This window comes from Phodopus roborovskii, unplaced genomic scaffold, assembly GCF_943737965.1.
Source record: "Phodopus roborovskii unplaced genomic scaffold, PHOROB, whole genome shotgun sequence".
Taxonomy (NCBI): Eukaryota; Metazoa; Chordata; class Mammalia; order Rodentia; family Cricetidae; genus Phodopus; species Phodopus roborovskii.
The window spans coordinates 7000051-7024240 of record NW_026126618.1 but is presented as its reverse complement, the minus strand read 5'-3'; the positions used below and the strand labels follow the sequence as shown (position 1 = coordinate 7024240).

General features: G+C 41.5%; 1 protein-coding gene across 2 annotated transcripts in view; it reads right to left on the bottom strand.

The window, feature by feature from the left end:
• Eea1 (early endosome antigen 1) overlaps positions 1 to 22661 on the bottom strand; it is a 79609-nt gene extending 56948 nt beyond the window's left edge. For both annotated transcript variants that reach the window (XM_051206338.1, XM_051206339.1), the window contains exons 1-2: positions 22504 to 22661; positions 6863 to 6955 (exon numbers count right to left, since the gene is read on the bottom strand). In XM_051206338.1, the coding sequence (XP_051062295.1) occupies positions 6863 to 6955; positions 22504 to 22527 (117 nt within the window). In that variant the 5' untranslated portion in view covers positions 22528 to 22661. The remainder of the gene's footprint in view (positions 1 to 6862; positions 6956 to 22503) is intronic.
• Between the last annotated feature and the right edge of the window lie 1529 nt (positions 22662 to 24190).

Here is a 24190-nt window from a genome sequence, read left to right as displayed (position 1 = left end):
TATTACTAGCAGTCAAAGTATTACATTTTATGTTATTTCCGCATAATTAATATACAAAAGAAGTCTCACTCAGCTTTTAATCTCTGAAATTTTGCATTCAAAGGTTTCTATGAATAATTCTCCACACTTTGTACACCTACATACTCCCCCCACCAAAAGCTCTTACTGTTTTAAAAACTACGAAGGGTGTCAATTCTGAAAACATTCCCAGCTTCTACTAATCCAACCTATCCTTCACTCTAATCTATAAGATTCTGCAAGGGTATATCATATTCCAAAAATATTTAAATACATTGAATCAAAGATAAAGTATCAATGAAAACCTCATGAAGTTATTATGTTTATATGATTCTGCTAATTTGGCTGGAATAAATAATTTTGCATTGTGCTTAGTAAGTGCATGGCAATTCTGTCTAAAACGTCCTGTATTTCGGGTACAAAGGTGAAACAGAATGCATAAGAGGGTGGTGCCCATCTGCATTGTAAGCAACAAGTGAGGACATTCTAACTTTGAAGAGTCTATGAGACTAGGGTTGGCTTAGGGGGATGTGGGAATGGATGGCCATCTTTTCTCCATTCTATAAAATCTAAAGCACTTCCCTGTAAAGATCACCACTGTCCATGAGTGTGCTCACTCAAGCAGTGTGCTGCCTCCCTCATGATAGCTAAGCAGAGCTACCACATTATAGACAATAAAAATTAAACCAAAAGTTCTCACAATATGCTCTCCTTCACTCTCCCACCACAACTCAATTTTTTCCTCCTGTACAATACATGCTAATCCAAATATCAATCCAATCCTGCGCAAGGCCGTTCCAGATCTAGAAACATATAACCCTTCCTGTATCCCATAGGCATCTCACATGCAGTAAATCTAAAGCTTGACTCATTTCCCAAACTTACTTTCACCTTTTGACATGAACTCTAACCTTAAGAACTATGAGTGGCTGTTCTACCTCTTTGGTAATAAGACACCACACCTAAGCACTCTTCCTTTCTGCGTTTCCCTCCCTGCCCTCACTGCAGCCTGTCTTGTTCAAAATCATTTCTAAAAATCATTAGTAAGGTATATTTAGTAATGTCATAGAGGGTAATAAAAAAGTTTATCAAAGCTACAATACCCATTTTAAAATATAATTAGTTTCTACTAATTGCCCATGAATGAAGCATGTGAACCTGTTCACTCATGGAGTTTCATACTAAATCTCAATATAAAAGACTATTTTTTTTTTCTAAACTATACTCAAGGCACCAAGTTTACTAGACAAACTGCAGAGAAATATTCACTAACAAAAAGTGCTATGATGGGAGATGTCATTCTGAAAATATGCTTCTCTTTTTGGTTAATGAATAAAAGCACTGTTGGCCAACAGGAAGGCAAGATAGGCGGGACTGGGGGACAAGGAGGATTCTGGGACAGGTAGTGGAGAGAGTCAAGATGTAGAGACTTGAAAGAAGAGGTCCGGACCCTCTCTCTGGTAAGATGAGACCACGTGGAAACACTTAGATTGGTAGAAATGGGTTAATATTTAAGACAGAGCCAGCCGATAAGAAACTCTAGTAACTGGCCAACAGCTTTAGAGCTAGTACAGCGTCTCCATGTGTTATTTGGAGCTGACGTGGCTCTGGGACAAGCTGGCGAGAAAACTGCTCGTAATAGTGCTAAAAATAGCCAACTACATCTTTCCAAATTTGTCATCAAGTTTCAAACACTAGTTTAAGATTAAAAGCAATAAATTATTTGCTCAAGAGATGTTATGTTCAATCCTTTCGTGGATCTAGTGCAGTTAGGAATGCCAAGGTTCTCCTGTTGAACAGGTCCTTTTAGGGCATAAGGAAAGCCCTACATGGTGGGTTCCTACGCTGTAACTTCCACTTAAAGACAAGAACCTGTCATCTTCTAGACAACTAGAAACACACTGAACATGTGCCTAAGCCCCCTTCCTCCATCTTCGCTTGCCCTGCTTCAATCAGCCTGCTTCATCCTCCATGCACCAGCCCAAGTGGGAACTTTTCTGACTGCCCCCACCTGAATCAGTCATCTGTGCTTTTCACACAAAACATCCATCTATCATAAAGACTTCCTGGTGTGCCTGCCCACTTTATCTTTTCTCTCCTTCACAACTACAACATCTGCTGTGTAACTTACTTCATTAACATGTTAAGTGAGTTTGCTTAGTTATTTTCTTATCCATGACTGCTTCACAGAAAAACAGTTCTATTTCATAGGCTTTCATAGTACCAAGTTTCATAGATTTATGAGATCTGTAAAAGAACTAAAAGTTATGCTTTTTTTTTTTTTTTTTCTTTTTGTTTGTCTTTTTGAGACAGGGTTTCTCTGTATTGTTTTGGAGCCTGTCCTCGAACTTGCTCTGTAGACCAGGCTGGTCTCAAACTCACAGAGATTCGCCTGCCTCTGCCTCCTGGGTGCTGTGATTAAAGGTGTGTGCCACCAATACCTGGCTTTTTTAATACCAAACTTTAAAAAGAAACATATAAGCAAAATTATAAGAGAAATTCTTTCCAGCCTAAAAATAATTTCCCCTAATACTTTGCCCACCCAGCCCTACCCTACAGAGCAGTGGCTCTCAACCTGTGTGCCACAACCCCTTTGGGGGGGGGGGGGGTCAAAGGACCCTTTCACCAGGGGTTGCCTAAGACCATTGGAAAATGTGGATATTTACATTATGATTCATTAAGAGTAGCAAAATTACAGTTATGAAGTAGCAATGAAATAATTGTATGGCTGGAGTCACACAGCATGGGGAGCTGTATTAAAGGGTCACAGCACTAGGAAGGGTGAGAACCCCTGCTGTAGAGGAATGTTTTACATGTCACTGTGGGTGAGGATGTGCATTTCAACACCTGCAGCAGAGCAAAACAAAGACAGAAAGTCTTAGATTCAGTTCTAATGCTGTTCAGATACAAACCTTTCTCTATGTAAGAACCATTTTAACTTAAATGCTTTAACAATTCATTAATGAAGCATAAATAAAAGATAATCCTACAAATATTAAAATACCACTAACATTTCAAATTTCATGGCAAAATGTATGTATACATATTAAGCACTTACATTTATTTACATATTAAGCATTCACATTTATTTACAAGTTCACAAAAGGGCAGCTGGGAACAATAGGAGAGACAAGCGGACTATCCCAGAGCCTTTACCTTATTGATTCTTCTCTTAAGCATGCATGATTAGAGCAGTCCAGATTCCCTTACCGCACAAAGGGAGACCAACACCAGGGCAGGGAAAACAAAGCTATTTTGAGCAACCCAGACCCAAGCTGCCAGAACAAAATATAGAGGACCCACAGTCACACTGGCGTCACTAAGAAGTTCCTGCCCTCTTGTCTCAGGCTCAGTATGCACTTCCTGGTAATGTTCCGACAAGTCAATAGCAGTTACACATCTTTTCATACACAATGGGCAGATGAAACCCTGCGAAATAACAGCTTTTAGTTTGGTTTAAGTAAGACAAAACATGAGCATGCAAACATGTATGGGAAGAAATTAAACCGTCTTTTTGGTATGGGTCAGGGACAGTGCAAGGTGTAGCTACAGAAGGTGACAGGTCTCTCTGAAGCAGAACTTTAAAAGTTAGTTCCCATCGTGGCATTAGACATTTTCTCTGGCTCATTTGTTCATTGTGGTACCCAGATGCTTTGGCTCAAATACTCTGGTTTATGCATTTTTAATCATTTTTGTTTGTGGCCTTTGTCCATAGTTAGCCGAAACCCAGCATTGGCAAGTTAGGTTTTATTTTAGAACAAGAAGTTCTGGCCAGGACAATGCCTTTATGTGATATTATGTTCTCAACAAAGGAATTTTTAATCTTTATTGTGTTCCACTTAGCAAAGATCCCATCTTCCCATATCAATAACCCCCAATGTATTATGCTTCTGTCTGATTCTCTAGGCTAAGTAAGTCTGTGGTGGTTTAAATAAGAATGTCCCCAATAGACTCATTCATATACTTGAGTGCTTAGTCACCAGAGAGTGGCACTACTAGAAGGTAATAGAAGGTGTGGTCTTGTTGGAGTAGGTGTGGTCTTGTTGAAGGAGGTGTGGTCTTGTTGGAGTAGGTGTGGTCTTGTTGAAGGAGGTGTGGTCTTGTTGGAGTAGGTGTGGTCTTGTTGAAGGAGGTGTGGTCTTGTTGGAGTAGGTGTGGTCTTGTTGGAGTAGGTGTGGTCTTGTTGAAGGAGGTGTGGTCTTGTTGGAGTAGGTGTGGTCTTGTTGGAGTAGGTGTGGTCTTGTTGGAGTAGGTGTGGTCTTGTTAGAGTAGGTGTGGTCTTGTTGAAGGAGGTGTGTCACTAGGGGTAGGATTTGAGATTTCAAGGGCCCAAGCCAAGTCAGTCTCTCTGCTTCTTGGGGATCTGGATGTAGAAGCTCTCGGTTACCATGACTACCTTCATGCTACCATGCTCCCTGCCATGATGATAATGGACTAAATTCCTGAAACTATAGGCAGGCCCTAATTGAATGATTTCTTTTATAAGAGTTGCCTTGATCATGGTGTCTCTTCACAGCAACATATCACTGACTAAAACATTTCTCTTTTCTTGTTTAATTTCAGGTAATGAAAAGCTAACACAACATGTAAAGCATACACATTACCTGGTACAAAGAAAACATTTGGTAAACACTACCTAGTTCCACCATCATTAGTGTGCATGTGTGGCACATGTATGTGCAAGTGCATGTGCAAATCAGAAGAGAACCTTAGGTGCCACTCCTGAGCTCCTCAGCGGGTAAAAACAAGAGACACAAATTCACCTTTTTTTTTTTAAACTGGTCAAAGAGTTATATTCTAGACACCCAAATCCCAAACAGCACTTCTTCAAAAATGACTCTTGTCTATTTTGCTTTCTTTTGGCCACTAAAGGTTTGGAGTATGTTTTCCTCTACTGTTACATAACTGTTAACGGTAAATGTCCACCCCCAGCCTTCTCATCAGTCATTAAAACATGTTTACTGTATGATGACTTTGCCCTAGCCATTAGATGTGATGCTACAAACACAATGAATGAGGCAAACTCTCCAATCTCATGAAGCTTACCGGCCTCTTGAGGAAGTTACCAAGAAAATTATTTTAGACGTCACAAAACCAGAAAATTCTACTGGACCTACATTCAGGACATACCCACAGTCTCAAGCCCTCCACTGCCACAGCCTGAGGCCACGATGGCCACACTACACTCAGAGGACGCTGTGGTCCCAGCCTTCACAGCACTAAGTTTATTTTCAAGACAACAGCCACACAGAGTATTCTGTGACGAGCCTATTACCTAATCTTAACATTATCCTGCTCAATATTCTCCAGGGGCTTCTCTACCTCACAGAGACTTAACCACTAAATGTGTACAAATGTCTACAAACTCTGCAAGAGGGAGGCCTGATTCCTCACTGAGCTAATCTGTGATCCATATTCTAGAGCTACAATAGCCTCATAGCTGGTCTTTACCATGCCAGACATGCTCTTGGCTTGAAGAATCCCTGTGTCCTACATATCTAGAACATCACTAGCCCCAGAAACATCCTTGGCTCATTCCTTTACCTTCTTCAGTTCTAAGGCATGCCACCACACCCCTTTAGAGTTGAGAAATCTTCAGTGATAACTACATAAAACTACAGCTACAAAAGATGGTCTGTACCTTCTTTTCTACTATATTTTTTCAGTAGCATCAACTTATCTATTCTGTTATATTTTTAGAATATTTTGGTTTTTGACTGCTTGAGTAGCAAGTGCCAGACCGGCCAGGGGCACAGAGTGAGGTCTGTATCAAAAAAAAAAAAAAAAAAAAAAAAAAGGAGGGTGGGGGGAATCAATATCATGAACACACATGTAAACATCTTCAAAAATTAACAAATAACAAATAATCCAAAAATGCATTAAAATAGTAGTAACAACACAACATTGTCAAATGAGACCACAAATACCTGAAGAATCAAAGGTATATCAATATTATTTTAAATGCATGTACTTCATCATACTATCAACATGCTAAAACATGTGGGGAAAGCATTCTTCACAAGCAAGATCCATTCAAGGGGAAGGGAAGGGAGTAAGGGGCAGACAGCAAGGCAGCACACATACTATTGTGATATTTAGTAGAGTTATGGACAGTAAGCATCTTGCTGTGTTCCTAGACTTGGAAAATTACCTTAACATTTAAGTGATGGTAACACACCATCACTTATTTATTTATCTCTTTTTATTGCTTCTTAAAAATAAAAATAGCAATACAATTTAAAAGGCTTTGTAACTGAAATTAGGCTCATTCACATTTTCACTAGTTTTTAATAAGCTAACAAAGATAAAATAAAGTTTAACAGGTCAGAAATGAAAACAGAAAATACTATAAAAAATATGACACATGCTCTAATGCATAATTAACACAGTTTACAATGGTGCACACATACACATTATATGTAAATTCTTTATAAAAAGGCTAAAACATGCAGGGCAGTGGTGGCACATGTCTTTAATCCCAGAACTCAGGAAGCAGAGGCAGGCCGATCTCTGTAAATTCAAGGCCACCCTGGTCTACAAACGACACAGAGAAACCCTGTCTCAAAAGAAAAAAAACAAAAACACTAAAATATTCTTCATTAAATTAAGATGACAACATAAAAAACAAGCTAGTAATATTTCAATTTCCAATCTTAATATGCAGTTTTTCAATATTACAACCAAATGTTCATATACTTACATAACTATAACTCAACTCACATTTTAATGCAACTAATGGGAAATTCCCCTATGAAAATAATTTAAGCTTCCAATCATTACTATAAATATTTGCTAATTTCCCCTTAAATAATAGTGAATTTTATTCTCTACTATATCTTCATACCTCTGAGGAACTTTCATTATTGATGTCCACAGAATTGATAGGAGTTGCTGATGAATCTAAGTCAGAACCTTGAGAGCCGACTCTCCCAGGAGTCTGAAACAGAGAGAAGAAAAAATAAAAACACATGTGAATATATTCCACCATCAAAACTACAACAGAAGAAAAAAACCAGAAGCAGAACTACAATGCTGATACTGATTCCTGTTGTACTGCTCTCTTAACTACATACACTCTAAGTGCAGTGGTGGGGAAAAATGTAAAACGCCACCCACGTCAACTATCCAGTCACCCTTTCCACTCACTCATCTCTCATTCAGACCAACCATTATCAGCCTATCTCCAACACTCGCCGTGATACCACCAAGAATACATTTCCTAAGTTAAATGTCTGTGCAGCCCCAACAGTGCTTTTCCCTTAACATTATTGTTTATTAATACCTACATGTTATTATAAATTAATATGAAATCTAGTAAAACACTAAAAAGAGATTCAGAGCACAAAAATTAACTCAATAATCGTACACACACAGAGGGAGATAGAGGGAGAGAGAGAGAGGGAGAGATTTTATGATTCCTACTTTATCCAAGACTGAAAGCACAGAGACTAAGAACCTGCCAAAGCCACGTGGCTAATAAATAGAGGAAATATTTTAATTGGAATTATGTGGTTCTGAATGTTCAATGCTGCTGCTTTGTCAGAAAGCTCTGCAGAAAAGTACAGGCACCCAAAACTGAGAACAATTCACTAAAAGTTTGCTTCAACACACATACATATACTTAAAATAAGATGAATCAGTGCACATTATTTTTTATATCTTTATTTATGTACTGTACATGATCGGTATTCTTGATCTAAATACAAAATCTAAAATGAGCTCCTGAATTTACCTGAATTTACCTAAATTACCTGAATTTACCAGTGAAAACACTAAAGTTATATTAGAAATATAGCTGAAATCATAGCACACAAGAGGCTGAGGCAGGGTTACTGTAAGTTATACATCAGCCTTGGCTACATATTGAGATCTACCTCATGTGAACGAATGCGTGTGTGTATATTTGTGTATGTGAACATGTGTGTATACATGTGTGTGTATTCTTTCCTTATAAATACAATATGTATATTAGTATAACTATAAAAGATCTATATAACAAAAGCATTAAAAAGAAATATTTCAAAATGGAAATAATGATTACTATAGCAAGACACAATTACAGGGAATTTGAGTTTTAGTTTTCTTCAGTTTTTGCCTTTGCTATTCTGTTTCACACAATTTTAATCATATTTTCACTATTTTATATTTTAAAATATTTATACTTAAAAAGACTGATGAAGTAATGCACATTACTTCTTAATTCCTTTTTACACATTGTACTCATATAATTATAGTTTTTGCTCTTATATAAATTAGGAATTGGCACAAGTAGTAAATCACAGCAGGTAATGGAAGTTACAATGAAATTCCCAAACTCCTCTTAAACATAGTCCTCAAAGGAGGGTATAAGATGAATGGTTTATTTTCTGTGCTGGAAAGAGATTAATCAAACATGCCCGATAACAATGGGGAAACGGGCTGGAGAGATGCCTCAGCAGATAGGAGCACTTGCAATTTTTGCAGAGAAATAGGGTTCAATTCCTAGTACCTACAAAGTAGCTCACAACCATATGCAACTCAGTGGGCATCAGGCACACGTGTGGTGCAATTCATACAAGGAGACCCTTACACGCATAAAATAGATGTAATAAACAAGGAGACCCTCATACACATAAAATATACATAATAAATTAGAAAACTGGATGACTGAAAATCTTAAAAGTACAAGCTGAACACCCCTAGACTATTGTTTTAACACAGAAAGCTGGAGGATACCAGAAGCATAATTCAGAAGAAAAAAAAATGTCATAACTGTGGCATAAAAAATGAAGCCAGCATTCTTCCCGATGCAGGAGCAGCACTAAGTCATACAAGAAGAGCTGCTACTGTACCCTGAGGCCCAGTCAACTGACTGAGGAAAAGTAGAATTCTGAAACATGTTAAAGATGAAATACGTAAAAGCTAATCTCTAAACAAAGTTAAACAAAAACGAGAGGAGCGAGACATAAGGAGTTCCCATTTAGTCATTAGTACCAAGATACAGTATCCAAAATGAGGACCCTGTGGCTTCAGACAAACAGGCAAACAGGGTAAGTCAGACATACACGGAAGGAGATGGAGAGCTGATTCTACCACCGGATAGAATTAAAGGGTTCCAAGTTACTGTGCTTTCATTTTCTCTTCAGGCTTGTGTTTCTCAGAATAAAAACAGCTGTCTCTTTGACAGAAAGAACTCAACTATTAAAAAAGTATTAACATACTGGAAAAACTATAAAATTAAACACATAAAATACAGCACATCTGTATCTACTGCCTGCGTGGCTCAGCGGGTCAGACCTATGAACCTGAGCATCACTTCTGGCCTCATATTGTGGTGTCCTTTCTACTGGGAAACTACCCTGAGAAAGTCAGCTAAATGCAGGTTAGGAAATGACCAGAGTAGAGTGGTACTAATGGCAATGACGTCACTTGGAGAAGACCGCCTATAGGGCTCAATCTGGTATTTCTGATGTACCACGCTAACACTATCATGACGGCTTTGTGCTCTGTCCTTGGAGTGGAGTTGTGAATCTATAGCCTTCGCTCTGCAGAGACAGTGAAGGAGCTGAAGTAGCAGGAGGAGGCACAGTCCCTTCTTCTTGCTTGTCTCATCCTTTTTGTCCTTATGACCTTTCCTGAGATGCCTGTGTTTGTAGGGGGATGGACCAAGCTTTTTTGTCTGGACTGAAACCTCAGCCTCATGACTGTCTGGTGATTTTTCCAAATGGCTTCAGAGGGTCAATCTCCCATTGATGAAATTTATCCTCTATGTCTTGAGCATCTGATGACAGGCTCCAATATTCAGTGACATGTTGGAGAAAGATGAATGATTTCCTACTCTGTCACTGAAATACCTGTTATCCAAATTTCTGTGCACTGACATCTGGCTCAGTAACATGCTGTAAGGGCTCAAAGAAATGTTTTACTACAAAGAATATGAATGAAGGGCAAATGAAGAGGATTTAAGGTGAGATCTGAATGGATCCTGAGACAAGGAGCTGCTGTCTAAGTAATGGAAGTGTTCAGTAACTCAGACACTCTCCAAACTTCCAAATTTAAGATTTTTATGGAGGTTCCATTATTTAAGCATGATTGATTAAATCACTGTCATTTGTTATTAACTCAACCTCTAGTCTCTCTTCATCCTGAGGCTGAACTATATAGCTCAAAGTTCCAAATTAGAAGCTTTGGTTAGGTCCTCTGGCAACTGAAGCAGAGAATATGGGTATTTTTATTATATAATATGTATATTATATAATATGTAACTGCACAGTGGACACATTAACCAGTGACAGGAACAGCCAGAGGAAATAAGATCTTTGTTCCTGAACTCTGCAAAACTGAAACTTATGTTATGACTAGGTGATAAGGATCAGACATGCCTCATCTGGCCCACCTGCCATGAGAACAGAATTGAGTGACCCATGCAAACCACATAGCAGCTTCTCAGCTCATCCTGCAGAAAGACTTCAGTAACAAGAGTCTGTCTTCTCACTGAGCAGCTTGCCACGAAAGTCCCCTTCCTCCCAGGACCTTCTTTTCGCTTCACCACCCAGCCTGCCTTGTGTCCAGTGCCAGACTCATCCCAGTAGCACAACTAGTCTCCAATCTGAAGCTGTTAGGGGAGAATCAATCATCACCTCATGTTCGACCTGACAGTAAGGCAGGACTATCTCAAGTCCAAGGCCCACTTGAGCTGTTAAGCAAGACCTTGTCTCAAAATAAAAATTGAAAAAATGAGGGAAGAGTCTGAAAATGTGTCTCAGTGGTAGAGCACTTGCCTGGCATGTGCAAGGCCTTGGGTTCAATTCCCAGTACACACACACACACACACACACACACACACACACACACACCCAGAGTCACCTCATTAAGGTAAACTGAAGGTGAAGTTGAAAAGGGCTTACTATAAATCAGGGAAGAAGCAAGCTGCTTTCACTCCTATTATAAGAAATTCCAAAGGTTTTAATAGTCTATGCCATAAACTAGAAAGGGATTCAGCCACACATTTCTTAGAAATATTATCACATCAATAACTGCAATTATAAAACAAAAAACAAGTGACTACAAGATACAGAACCCCCAGATTGTTAGTAATACATAGCTGGCTGGTGTTACTAAAAACTAAGATAGTGCAGCATGCAAACAGAGGCTTTTCTGTTCTGCCAGGTCCTCAGCAGCTTTTAAAAATAATCACTCAGAGGCTTAATATTAATTGCAAACTGTTTGACCTATTACTCAGGCTTATTGATAACTAGCTCCTACCTTTAATTTGATTCATTTCTATTAATCTATGTGTTGCCTCATGGCTTTACCTGTGGTCTGGTACATCTTGCTGACATCTATCATGACTCTGCCCTTCTTCCCCCTCTATCCTGCTTTGCCATAGGCGAAATCATCTATTTTATGAACCAATGGGAATAAAAACATATTCACAGCATACAAAAGGGTTATCCCACAGCAGTTTTTCCCTTTCTGCCTAACCACAAAGGAAGCTTTAACTTTAGCATAGGAAGACTACTCACTTCATACTGATATGACATAGTGATACCCTCTCAGCCAGAAGAATGCCTGAGTATGTTTACGTGCTGATATTGCAGAGGACCCAGGTTCAGTTCCCTGTGACCATGTCAAATGGCCCACAACTACCTGTAATTCTAGTCCCACAGTCTCTGACACCTTCTGGCCTTCAAAGGCACCTACATGAGCATGTTACTCATACACACACTCAGGCATACACACATACACATAAAATACATTTTAAAAATAGTAAATATAAAATGTTATTTGGGTATGGGGACACACAGCTGCAATCCTAGTACTTGGGAGCTAGAAGCAGGAAGATCAGGAGTTCAAGGAAACCTTAACTACATAATACATAATGAACTCTAGATGAGCCTGGGTACATGAGAGAGACCTGTCTTAAAAAAAAAAAAAAAAAAAAAAAAAGGCAAGTAAGTGTGTGTGTGTGTGTGTGTGTGTGTGTGTGTGTGTGTGTGTGCGCGCGCGCGTGCGTGTTGGCACCTGATTGGTAGATAAATTATACACAGTACACACAATACTTATCTCTTCCTCCCAAAGTATCTATAGTCAAATTGTAAAAGTTAGAAAGGTACTCAGAAATAATCTGGTTTGGAGAAAGCTGAGAGCAGGAAGGTCACTGTGAGTTTGAGACCAGTCTAGGGTACATGGTAAGTTTTTACAGTAAGATAAAGTGTAAAATTTGGAGGGGGGGGGCAGAGATTATCTGCTGATTATCACTAGCTAGCCAAGAAACTATGCCCTAGATAAGTCCCCTGGAAAGAATGCTTCCTGCTCTCTAATGGTAAGGCTGCAACTAAAACTTAGATTTCTAAGTCCCATAACCTTCCATTTCTCATCATCCATCTAACAGCACAGCAATTGGAACATTCAATGTCTGCGATCTTGGCTTCTTCATTAATAGACTGCATTAGTAAATTAAGGACAGGGCAAGACCTTAGGACCTTCCAGCTTCAAAATTCTCATTTCATGACTCATTTGAGCCCTTGGTTAATTTAAATGTATGTTTACAGAAATTAAATCTAAACATATGTCAAACCTCTATGCATGCTTAGTTTTCTTACAGTCATTTTCAAATCTTTAAAACAAGTTAATGGTTATTGACAGTTACATAAAAGCAATTACCTCTTCAGTGTAGCCTAGTGAAAAAAGTAGACAAATATGTATAAACTGCCAAAAAAAAAAAAAAAACAGCCAAATAAGGATTCAGAGTCCAGTTCCAGTTCTAAGAAGCCACACTTTTAAAAAGCCTTAAGTTTATTAAGGCCCAGACAAGTGGAACACACTAGCACCACTCACAAGACAGAGGGAAGAGGGTCCTAAGCTCCAGGTTAGCCTGCATTCCATAGTAAGACCCTATCTAAATGCTTTTTTTAAATCCACCAAAGGGAACAGAGAAAGGCCCTAACAATAAAAATTTCAGAATATGACATGCATGTGTCTGTTTAAAGTCCCAGCTAATGGAACTGAAAAACTACTATGCAACACTTTGTAACTAACAAACTAATCTACTGGCTATAGACACCTGTGTAGAAGACACAGACTATCAGCTTCAACACAGGAGTTCCGGGCTCAGTGCTGGAACACCTTCTTCAAATACATGAGGCCTGGCCAATTCCCAGTATCTTCTATTGAAAAAGATGAAACTCAGAAAGAAGAGCACAAAACGCATAAAATCAACATCTACCCAAGTTGTAGGTGGCTGTCATATTTCCAGCTCCCCAGGAAACAGACCTGGAGTGACTTGTACACGCAGGAAGTTCACTGGGCCGTGATCTTGAGGGCAACGCCTGTGTGTACACAGAAGCTCAAGTATGAGTGGGTAAAGGGGGAGACTGAGCCCTACTCGACAGTGGCAGACCTGCAGTGGCAGCCGGGGCACAGCGAAGGGATATGTCTCTGTGTCCTCCGCATCAGCCAATAACAAAATGTAGGCTGCTTCCAGAAAGAGGAGATGATCTTAGCGGGTGGGAGGGCAGCTTTCAGTGAGCTATGACAGACCCCAGGGGAAAAAAGACAGTTATGAGTCATCAGCAGCCATAACTGTGGGCAACTAGGGGTATGTCTTCACCCTAAAGGAGAGGTAGGTGTCTCACTGCCTGTGAGACACCACAGAGAACTATGCTGGGCAGGGGGAGCCCATGTCTTGCAGAGCTTATTTCAGGGCAGGTGCTCTGACAGCTTACATTAGGTATCAAATCTTCTCAGTGAAGACTTGCCGTCTGAATACAGTTGCCTTTTCTCAGTAGACAGAAAACAAAACATTTCAATATTCTTATATATAATGTAACAAAAATTCTATGCTATGGGTTTACAAATAATCGGTAAAAATCCTTGCTCTTTCTTGGTTTTCAACTAAACATTTAGCCTAAAAATTAATTTAGCGATCTGCCAGATAGTATCTTCACTGGACAGATAAGAAAGCAGATAAATTTTTTTCTAATATCATGCTGGTAGCAGAGGTAGAACAAGAACGTGGTAATTTCTTTGCTTTCTCTGAGATCTTAAAATCAAAGCCTGATGAAATCAAAGTAACTTTGAAGCAAGACTCTTATTATAATTCATAGCATATCCAACTCCCAGTGTATCATTTGCATTTTTCAAAAATCATTTACATAAGAAACTGAGTTTAATTTTAATAATGTCAGGGGTAGCTGACTAGAGGGAGTGTTTTGTATTAAACTAATAATAATAATGATAATGATAATAGCTAATATACCAAGTTTATAACAATCACAATGCCAACTACTTCTATAGCACTGAATTCTCCCAATGCTGAGTAAAGACAAAGGTGGCTCTCACCAGTCAAGGGAAAAGTGTAAGGCCAGAGGAGCTAACTTAATTGTTAAGATCACAGATATTGGAACAGAGATGACTCAGTTGGTAAAGATGCTTGCTGCCAAGACTGCTGACCAGAGTCCAATCCCTGAAGCTCACATAGTGGAAGCAAAGTCTCTACTGACTCCCCCAAGTAATAAAATCACAAATGCATTAATGAGCAGGGCTGAGATTCCACCTGGCTTCAAAATTCACATTTTAAATATTAAACGTCCTCTGTATCACATCCCTATGCTACTTAAAGTTTTTTTAGCTTTTCAAATTTCATTGATTCCTGTCATGTATTCTTATATTTAAAAGTATAGTTTTATTATTTACAATAATTTTAGCAACCAGTGTGAGGGCTTACAACTGTAATCCCAGCACTCAGAATCTGAGCCAGAAAAATTGCTGGAAGTTTGAAGCCACCTGGGACAACATGGTGAGTTCTAAGCCACCTTAGGGTACAAAGTGAGATTTTTCTCTTTTAAAAATTAATTAATAATGTGACCCACTACTTAAATGCATTTTGGCATACAGTGGCATAAAGCAGAGAATCCTTAAGATATTTTATACCATTTACCTATGAAAGCTCAAATAAAATACCACTGAGGCCCTGGAAAACGTATACATTTGCATACTGATATAAAGTTAACCATGGTCTGATATTTGGAACTGAGATGAGGAAAGTGTGTGACTTTTGCTGAATCGCATCTACTGGTATATAGTTCAAGTAAAATGAATACATGCATGCTAGAAAGCCCCTACCCAGTGAATGGACCCACCCACAGTTAAGAAGGGTCGTTCCACATCAATTAACTGAATCAAGGCAACCCCTTACAGACATTCTCAAAGGCTAACCTTAGTCCAAACAATTTCTCAAAGCTGTGCTGGAAGGCTTACCTCCTAGGTGTTCAGTTGACAATACTAACTACCATACTTAACAATCTTCTAAAACAACAAGGTGGGCCAGAAGTATGGGTCAGTGTGTAAAGTCACTTGCTACCAAGCCTGTTGCCCTGACTTTGATCCCCAGACCCCACATGGCAGAGAGAGGTAACTGAATCCCTCTGACCCCCATATACACAAACCACTTCACTCACTCACTCGCTCTCTCTCATTTTAAAACATTTTAAAAATAAAGCAAAAAGGCTGAAGAAATGCCTCAGCAATTAAGAGCACTAGCTGCTTAATCATGGAGACTAGAGTTCGGATCCTAGCACCCATGCTGAGCAGCTCACAAACAGTGTAACTCCAGCTCCAAGAGATCCAGCACCCTCTTCTGGATCACAGTCACATACATTCACACAGACAAATACACATACATGTGCTCATGCACACAAATAAATAAAATCTTCCTAATAAAAATCATTTCATTGTAATGAGTTCACAAAATGTAAACTTGTTTATAATTACCAAATTAAAAGGTGCTAGGACATGCTGTAAGGATGGCAAGTAACTATAGTGAATTTAATACTCCATTACTCTCTATTTTTACTCTCTACTTCCTTTCCTCCATACTTAGAGGATCAGTAAGTGTGCTTGTCTCTATTTCTTTACTCATTTGTCATCTCTCCTTAAGATTCTCTTGAAAGTGACCTGAGTATGATTTAATTTCTCAGTGGCATTTCTCAGTCCTTATAGAACTTGACTTCTCTTCAACATCATATACATCTAATACTTGCCTCCACTTGTCTCCAAAATGCAAGTCATGTATTTCCAGCTGTCCACAGATCATCTTTCCCCAAGTATGTCTAGACCCATAAATTACACACATCTTCCTCTCAAATCTTTCTCCTACTTTCTAACCTTAACCCATGACTATTTGACCATCATTTCAGCTATCCAAGTCACGAAGTCCTACCAGGACTGGAGAGTTGGGTCAGTCAGTGACTGAAAGCTTATACAGCTCTTCCAGAAGGCCTGAGTTCCAGCACCCAGGTAGGCTGCTCACAACAGCAGTTACAGGGGCAATCTGTTTTAGGTGTGGGTACTGCACTCACAAGGAACCAAGCCACACAGACATATACAGGTAACTAAAGTAATAATAGAATGCAATATTAATAAAAGCACTATCAATCCTACTGTTTAATTTTCTTGAAAAGTCGGTCTTTCTCTATCCCCAAAGCCACTCCCTGAATTCAAGCTCTCTATATTCACTAACTTAACAATCAGAAGTCCGTTCGTCCTTACTCAATGGTGAGGCTCTAGAATCTTTTGGCAAGTGTATAGCTCAGTGGCAGGCAAGTACTTGCTCACCATGAACAAAGTCTAGAACTTGATCCTAGAATTACAAAATCAAGAAGGGGGAAGGGAGGGAGGAGGGAAGGAAATGAAAGGAAAGAAGGAAGGGAAAGAATTTCCTTAGGAATCCTAAATGATTCCCATTTTAGGAAATACTGTAACTTTCTAGCTGGTCCTTCCCTTAATCCTCTCTACACAACCAACAAATATTCACATTACATTACTGAACCACTAAGTATCAAGTAAAGTTCTCTGCAGATGCTGAGTCCCTCAATCTTGGATTCCCAGTCTACAGAACTTGAAGGATTTCTTTCAGTAAATTTGTCTTTATAAATTATTTTGTTACAGCAACACAAAACAACTAAGATGGGGAAATGTGTTTTGAAAACACATTATAAATACAAATGAACACTATGGAAATATCCCAAATTAAAGGAGACCAAAGTAGAGCCAGCAAAGACGGTTCAGTAGGTAAAGACACCTGCCACCAACCCTAATGACCTGAGTTCAAACCCAGGGACCCACGCAGGTGGGAGGGTTGAACCAAGTCCTCTGGCCTCCACATAAAGCACATGAAATAAATAAGTGTAAAAGTTAAATAAGAGAGATCAATATAATGTGACAAATATTTTTAAATCTATTAACACATAAAATCTAACTCCAGTTCCAGTAACAAGAATAGGAGGATCAATATCAAGAAATATTTATTTTCTTCTTTGAAAAATGGTCCTCAACTGACTCAGAAAAAAAAAAATAGTAAGAGGAAAAATAGAGAGGAAAGAAAAATAAGAGAAGTCAGCAAATGTTAATGCAAATTGGGTAAAATATTAGCAATAGTCAGATACGGGTTGTCTTAGTTACTGTTCTATTGCTGTGAAGAGACACCACAGCCAAGGCAACTTATTAAAAAAATATTTAAGTGGGGGCCTGCTTACGATTTCAGAAGCTGAGTCCATGACCATCACGTGGGGACACAGCAGCAGGTGGGCAGGCCCTAGAGCAACAGCTGAGATCACATCTGATCAGCAAGTTGGAGACAGAGAGCAGAGACACTGGACCTGCCGTTGGCTTTGAAACCTCTAAGTCCACCCCTGGTGACACACCTCCTCCAAAGGCCACACCACCTAGTCCTTCCCAAACGCCCATCAACTTGGAACCAAACATTCAGAAATATTAGCCTATGGAGCCATTCTCATTCAGACCACCACATGGGTAAAGAATATAAGAGCGCTCTTTGCATTACTTTATTCTTCCAACTTTTTCGAAGTTCAAAATTAGTTAATGTAGTATGCAAGCATCCAACTACCTGTTGTGTTCAAAATAGTGCCCCTACCTACATGAGACACCTGAATGGCTGAAATGTGGTTTGCTCAGGTTAAGATATGCCATTAGAGTTAAGTGCACACAACATTCCAAAGACTTAAGAATGAAAAATGCAAAATCTTAGTAAGTTTATATGGTTCACACATAGAAATAGTTTAAATATACTAGCTTAAATGAGTACTTTCAATTTGCATTACTACTACCAATCTGGTTTACAAATGATGATGTTTGCACTGGACAGAGCTGAACCAGTCAAACCCAGTGTTGAGTTTCACATTACTTTACAACTTGTTCTCAGTTTCCTCTTTAAATACACTGCTATCTCTAAGCCAGGTGGTTTTAAGCAACTTACAGATAAAGGCTATGCCTATTCACTGTTGTCTTGAGTACCTAGCACATAGCTAGTGTTACAAGTACTGCAACTTATTGTTACTGTGTTAAAAGCTATTAGTCCAAGAGAGAAACTCCAACAAGAGGGGAATCAAACTGCACCTTTTCTAAATCTCTGTTTACATCATAACTGCTTTCCTGCCATAAAACTTTCCCTGCCTATGAGCATTCTTTAAGACCCCCTCTAATGGCAGTATTTCCCAAGGTGACCTTTCCTCTTACTACTACTCTAGAGACTTAATGACTCTATCACTTACTTTAGCAGTTCGCATAGACAGTCCCTGAAACAGAAATTGGGTCTCACATCTATCCTGCATCTTAGACAGTGCTAACCACACCAAATGAGCAGTAAGGAGGAGGAGGGAGCAAAGTTCCAGGAAAAGGGAACAGACTGGGAAGCTGTAAAATCTGGCTGTAGGAACTGGAGCTATGGCTCAGTAGTGAAGAGCAGTTGCTTATCTTGCAGAGGATCAGAATTCGGTCACTATACCTACATTGCAGTTTACCACTGTCTGTTAACTCTAGCTCCAGGGGGTGCAGAGCCTTCATTTGGCCTCCACTGGACCAAGTATGAAAGTGGTACACAGATGTACATGCAGGTAGAACGCATTTAAATGAAATAAGTTGATGTTTTGGAGTTTTGTTTGTTTTTTAATTGGCTCTAGTCTCTAGTAGTCTTTGAAATCTACTAACTTCACTGATGTAGATAACTCATGCATCTCATTCTTTCTACTTTCTGATTTGTGAAACCAAAGAGATAAACCAAATGACCAGCAAAGCATCCTTTCCATGTCTCCAATTCTGAGTTCAATCCATTCTCTCCTCAGACATGTTCTTATATTTATCAGCAAAAGAAAATCTAATACTCTATTACTAAATCATACTTTGAGTGTTCTTTAAGAAAGAAATGGCGCAAAGTTTGCAGACTGCCCAATGTAGTAAACACTGATAATCTTAAGGCCACTGTATGCCTTAAGTTCAAGTATTTCTCAAAGTAGCCACGATGGTTTGAATAAGAATATGCCTCACAGACTCGTAGGCTAGACTACTCGGCCCCTGGCTGATGAAACTGTTTGGGAAGGATTAGGTGTGGCCTTTCAGGAGGAGGTGTCACTGGAGGCAGGCTTTGAGATTTCAAAAGACTCGAGCCATTCCCAGTGTCTCCCTTCACGCCTCCAAACTACACCCAGCTTGAGCTCTCTGCTGTCCCTGTCGCCATGCCTTTCCTCCACCATCATGGACCCTCACAAGACCCACATTGAATGCCTTCTTTTCTAAGTCATTTTGTTCATGATGGTTTTTAATCTCAACACTGGAAGGGTAACTAGGCTAATAACATTAATCAAAATATTCAATGCATGCATGTCGAGTGCCTTCAGCGCCACTGTTGTTCCCCCAGACTTTTCTAAGCCTCAATAACACCTTTCTTTTAGTAAGCCACTGAAGGAGGATAAGGAGGAAAAGTAGAGAGAGGAGGAAGAAGAGGAGTAAAAGGTCTGTGAAGTACCCTGAGGCACTACTGACAATGTTCAAAGACTGAGTTACAACTTATGACACATGCAATGTCCTTTTCTTCTTTCTGAAAATGTGATCTAAATGCAATCAGAAGAAAACTATAATAGTCAAAATGAAAGATCATCTAAAGACAGATGTTAGAGACCACGTCAAACAAACCTCTAAATCAGTAAGTGTAGTTTGAACTGCATGTCTTAATACCAGTGCTGAGAACGAGGTAGACCGGATAAGGGAAACAAAAGGATTGACATTTGCTTAATTCAAAGCTTCAAGGTATGCTTGTTAGCACAAACCACCTGTAGAGTTAATTAAAAACACACATTCTAAATTAGTAATATAAATCACAAGTTTTAAGAGTCATCAAAATACTCCCCACTAAATGAAACAGACACATGTACAAGGCAAAGTTGAACTCCTTCAAAGAGATACAAGATCCTCTCATAATATGGTCACTATCCACTAGAGTAGCCTCATCTTCCACCCAACCCCGAATACAATCTCACTTCTTAAACTTAACTGTTCATCTCCCCCCAGGATCACTTGCTCCTTGAACAACTCCATATTTTTATAAAGGCCATTCCCTCGGCCTGACATATCCTTCCCTCTCAAGCTATAAGCATGCCCTCCTTCCTGGAGCTTATCATAACTGCCCAACACCCTCCTCCAAAGTGGTTCCCACAGCACTCCTCACTCTTCTAGTTCACAGCACTGTAATTACTTTTTGGTGTTCACCTCCCCTTCCAGGTGCTGAGTTCTAAAGGGAGGACCACATTTATTAAATCAATTCCCAGCTCCTACAACAATGCCTGAATTCTACTGACGGCTCAACATATACACTTGCAGAAGACAAAGTGAACTATGAGAACTATTTCAAGTTTTTCTATTGAAGAACATATACATTTAATAGCACAATGGATCTCAACCAGGAGCAACTTAGCCCCTAGAGGACATCTGGTAAAGTCTGGAGATATATTTGGTTGCCTCAAAGCAGGTACAATATCGGAAGGAATGTGGCTGCCATTTACGAAATAGAAGCCAGAGATGATGTTAGCCATCTACAAATGCACCCTTATAACAAAGAGTGACTTGCTCACAAGAATGTGAAACTCCAAGTTTTGGAAGCCCAGTTGCCAACTGATTTATTCAAATACGATGATTCAATTACACATCTCAGCAAGACCACAGTAAATAACATTTTTTAAAATTTTGACAAAAACTTCTTAAACAGATAGAAACACAACACCACCAAAAACAACCTTCACAAAACCCAGTGCTTCACAGCATCTGCTATAGTTCTGCGAAGCATCCCATGTTCTTTCGGACTGTAGCTACCAGGAACAACTCCTCAATCAGAAGACGCCAAAGTGAACCACGGGCTGACTCCTTTTCTCTTGTGTAACTATGACAAAAATGCAATCCAAGGCACGAGGTAAGCAGTGACACCCGGACTGATAAAAGTTCCTCAAGTAAATCGAGGAATCAATCACACACCGAAGCCTTCAACAGAAGCCTTCACTGTTGAACAAAGTAACTGATGTCGAGAGGAAATGGGCATGCATGCCCTTGCTGCCAAATCACTGCTTTATTAAAATAAATAAGAAAAAAACTGGCAAAACAACTGCAAAAGGGAAAGAAAAATCAAATGTCAATACAGTGGGTCAGAGACACGAGTTAACTATTTCTCTTCTGAGACCGGACCAAGTTTCAGATGCCTTCAAGCCTTTCACAGCAGCTGTGTGAGCAGCAATCTTCCCTTCCTGTATACTGGGTGACTCAACTCTCCTTGGCACATTCCTTGACTAAATACTACAAATTCACTAAGTTCTCGTCCTTTGAACTAATTCTCCTACCTTCTGAGTAACATCTCTTCACATTTACCAGTCTCGGAAGGGAGCGAATGGAAGGTATCCAAAACAAAACAAACAAAAAGGAAAAAGAAAAAAAAAAGAGTAGGCAACTCTTATTAGATGAGATTTTAATTATGCTATTCTAGGAACTGGTACCTAAACAAAACACCTACAGCTCTCCAACGCTAATCCAGATAGCCCTGGTAGAAACTAAACTGGAGTGCCTTTGCCGTCCGATCCATTTATTCTTGGAAAACCGAAATAAGGTTTTTTTCTGGGGCTTGGAGAGGAAAATGCACTTGTAATTCTTTCAAAGTTTCCAACAGTGAGTAATATCTTCCTTGTCTGCTGACTTTGCCAGTTAAGCGTCTTCAGTCCCAGGATCCCAGCCCGTGCTGGACGGGGTCTCCCATTCCCCTCCCTTGTGGTGCAGATGAGTAGGTCTAGAGGCAGGTGCGTGTCGTGGGGAGGTGGAGGCACAGGGGGGGGGACAGGAAAGGGCCCCGCAGCCCCCCGCAGCCCCCCGCAGCCCCCCGCAGCCGCGCACCCACCCGCGGGGAGCGCGCAGGGACGCGCGGGCACCACACCCTTCGGCCCGCGGTGACAGCCGGGCGCGGGAGCCGGCCCCGGGGCCTCCGGGCTCCAGCCTGCGCCCCGCCCCACCCGCGGCCCGCCCGGCTCCGGCAGGACCAGCAGGCCTCGGCGGCCGCCACCACCGGGCCTAGTGGAGCCCGGAGCCCACGCCCGGCTCGGCTAGCCCGGGTCGGGCTCGGCCGCCGGCTGGCTCGCTCGCACTCACGTGCTGCCGGAAGGGCGCGTTCACTCTTACCCTCTGCAAGATCCTCCGGAACATGGTTTGGCCGCCGCCGCCGCCGCCGCCGCGGGGACTCTCCGCGCCCTATGCGGGTTACTCACGAGCGGAGGGCGCCAGGGCCGGCAGGCGAGCCGGGAGGAGGGCGGGGGCGAGGCGGCGGTGGACGCTGCTCGGGCGGCCCGGACTGGCCCCCACGGACCGGACCGAGAGGCAGCGAGCACGAGCCAGCCAGCGAGCCCCGAGGCAGCGAGCGAGCGCCCGCCGGCCGGGCCGCCCCCGTAACTGACAGCTGGGCGGGCCCGCCCGTAGCCGAGGGGCGGGGTCGCTGGCGCCCCGCCCCCTCGGCCCGTCCATCCGCGGGGAGGGCGGGGCCGGAGGAGGGCCGACCCCAAGCGCCGACCAATCGCCAGCGGGGGCTGGCGTGACAGACAGGAAGCTGGGACCGCGGCTTCTTCCGGCGAGCGCGTGGACGCCCGGGACCGCTGCACCGCACTTGGGACCTGAGAGGGCTGCAATCGTCCGGCACAGGGTGGCGACCTCTGGGTCACCCCTGGAGGTGTCCCTGTCCCGGGCTGGAGAAACGGGCTCCAAAGCCACCTTCTCGGACGAGCGCCAGCCTGTGATGGAAGTTTGCTCCAGACGCCGCGCCGATCCGGAGCCGAGTCGCTATCTTGGCTGGAAAGGCCGATTCCGACCGCCCAGCGCCCGGCCCACGTGGGCCAGAGAAACCCAGGCTGTGCTAGGCTTCCCCCTGCTTTTCCAGTCCCAAGTCACCGGTTTCCTTCCGAATGGCAGCCAGAGCCACAGTAACGCATGGCAGGAGGCTGGGTTCTGAATTAGCTGTAGAGTTTGGTTTCATCCTTGTGTAAGAGGGAAAAGGTTTCTTTCGTCTTGGTTTAAACTGAAGCTGACCCCCCACACACACACACTCTTGCCCGTGGGAAAGCTCCCGACCATGTTGTAGAAATCTGTGGTCCAAATGCCCCAGCTAACTTCGTGTCCTTGGCTTCTGTTAAACTGCTTGCTTGCTTCCCCTTGCACCCGCCTACCTGGGACGTGGTTTTTCCGTATTGTCTGTTTAAAACTCCCTGTATTATACACTCAAGGTTGTTCTGTAATGAGTCCAGGCAATCCCACTGCTTGGGAGGCTTCTGACAGGTTCTCAATGCCTAGACTACACAAGCGAGAGCTGGGAAGCTGAGGGTGCCTGGTGACCTGGGAGCTGACCTCGGCCCAGGTTTGGAGGATGTGGAGGTGGGTTCCCAAAGCCTAGATGGGGGGTGGGGAGGGGGAGGCACTTTCTAAAACCTCCGGAGGTAAGGCTTCTCTGTAGCTTACAATGCTGGACACTTGTGGAAAAGCTGAATATAGTATCAATTTCTGAATCAGAGGGACCACAGGGACACTGCTGGCCCTCTCTGTTTGCTCAGGATTCAGGGTGACTACCAGGTCTAGAACGTTGTCTTGTTTTTATTGTGTAGATTGTTTGTTACATCGTTTATCATCCCTGAGAAAGGTGAAACTATGGGCCAAAATTCTTCCCAAACAACCCCCCTGAACCTGACGAGGTCTCATTTTAAAGATTTCCAGAGAAAAGCCCAGGAGTCCAGAGGATGAGTCTGTGTAGGGGAAAAAAAAAAAAAAAAACCAACAACTACTTTTTCCTCCCTTGATTGGTCATCATTTCAGATGGGCTGGCCAA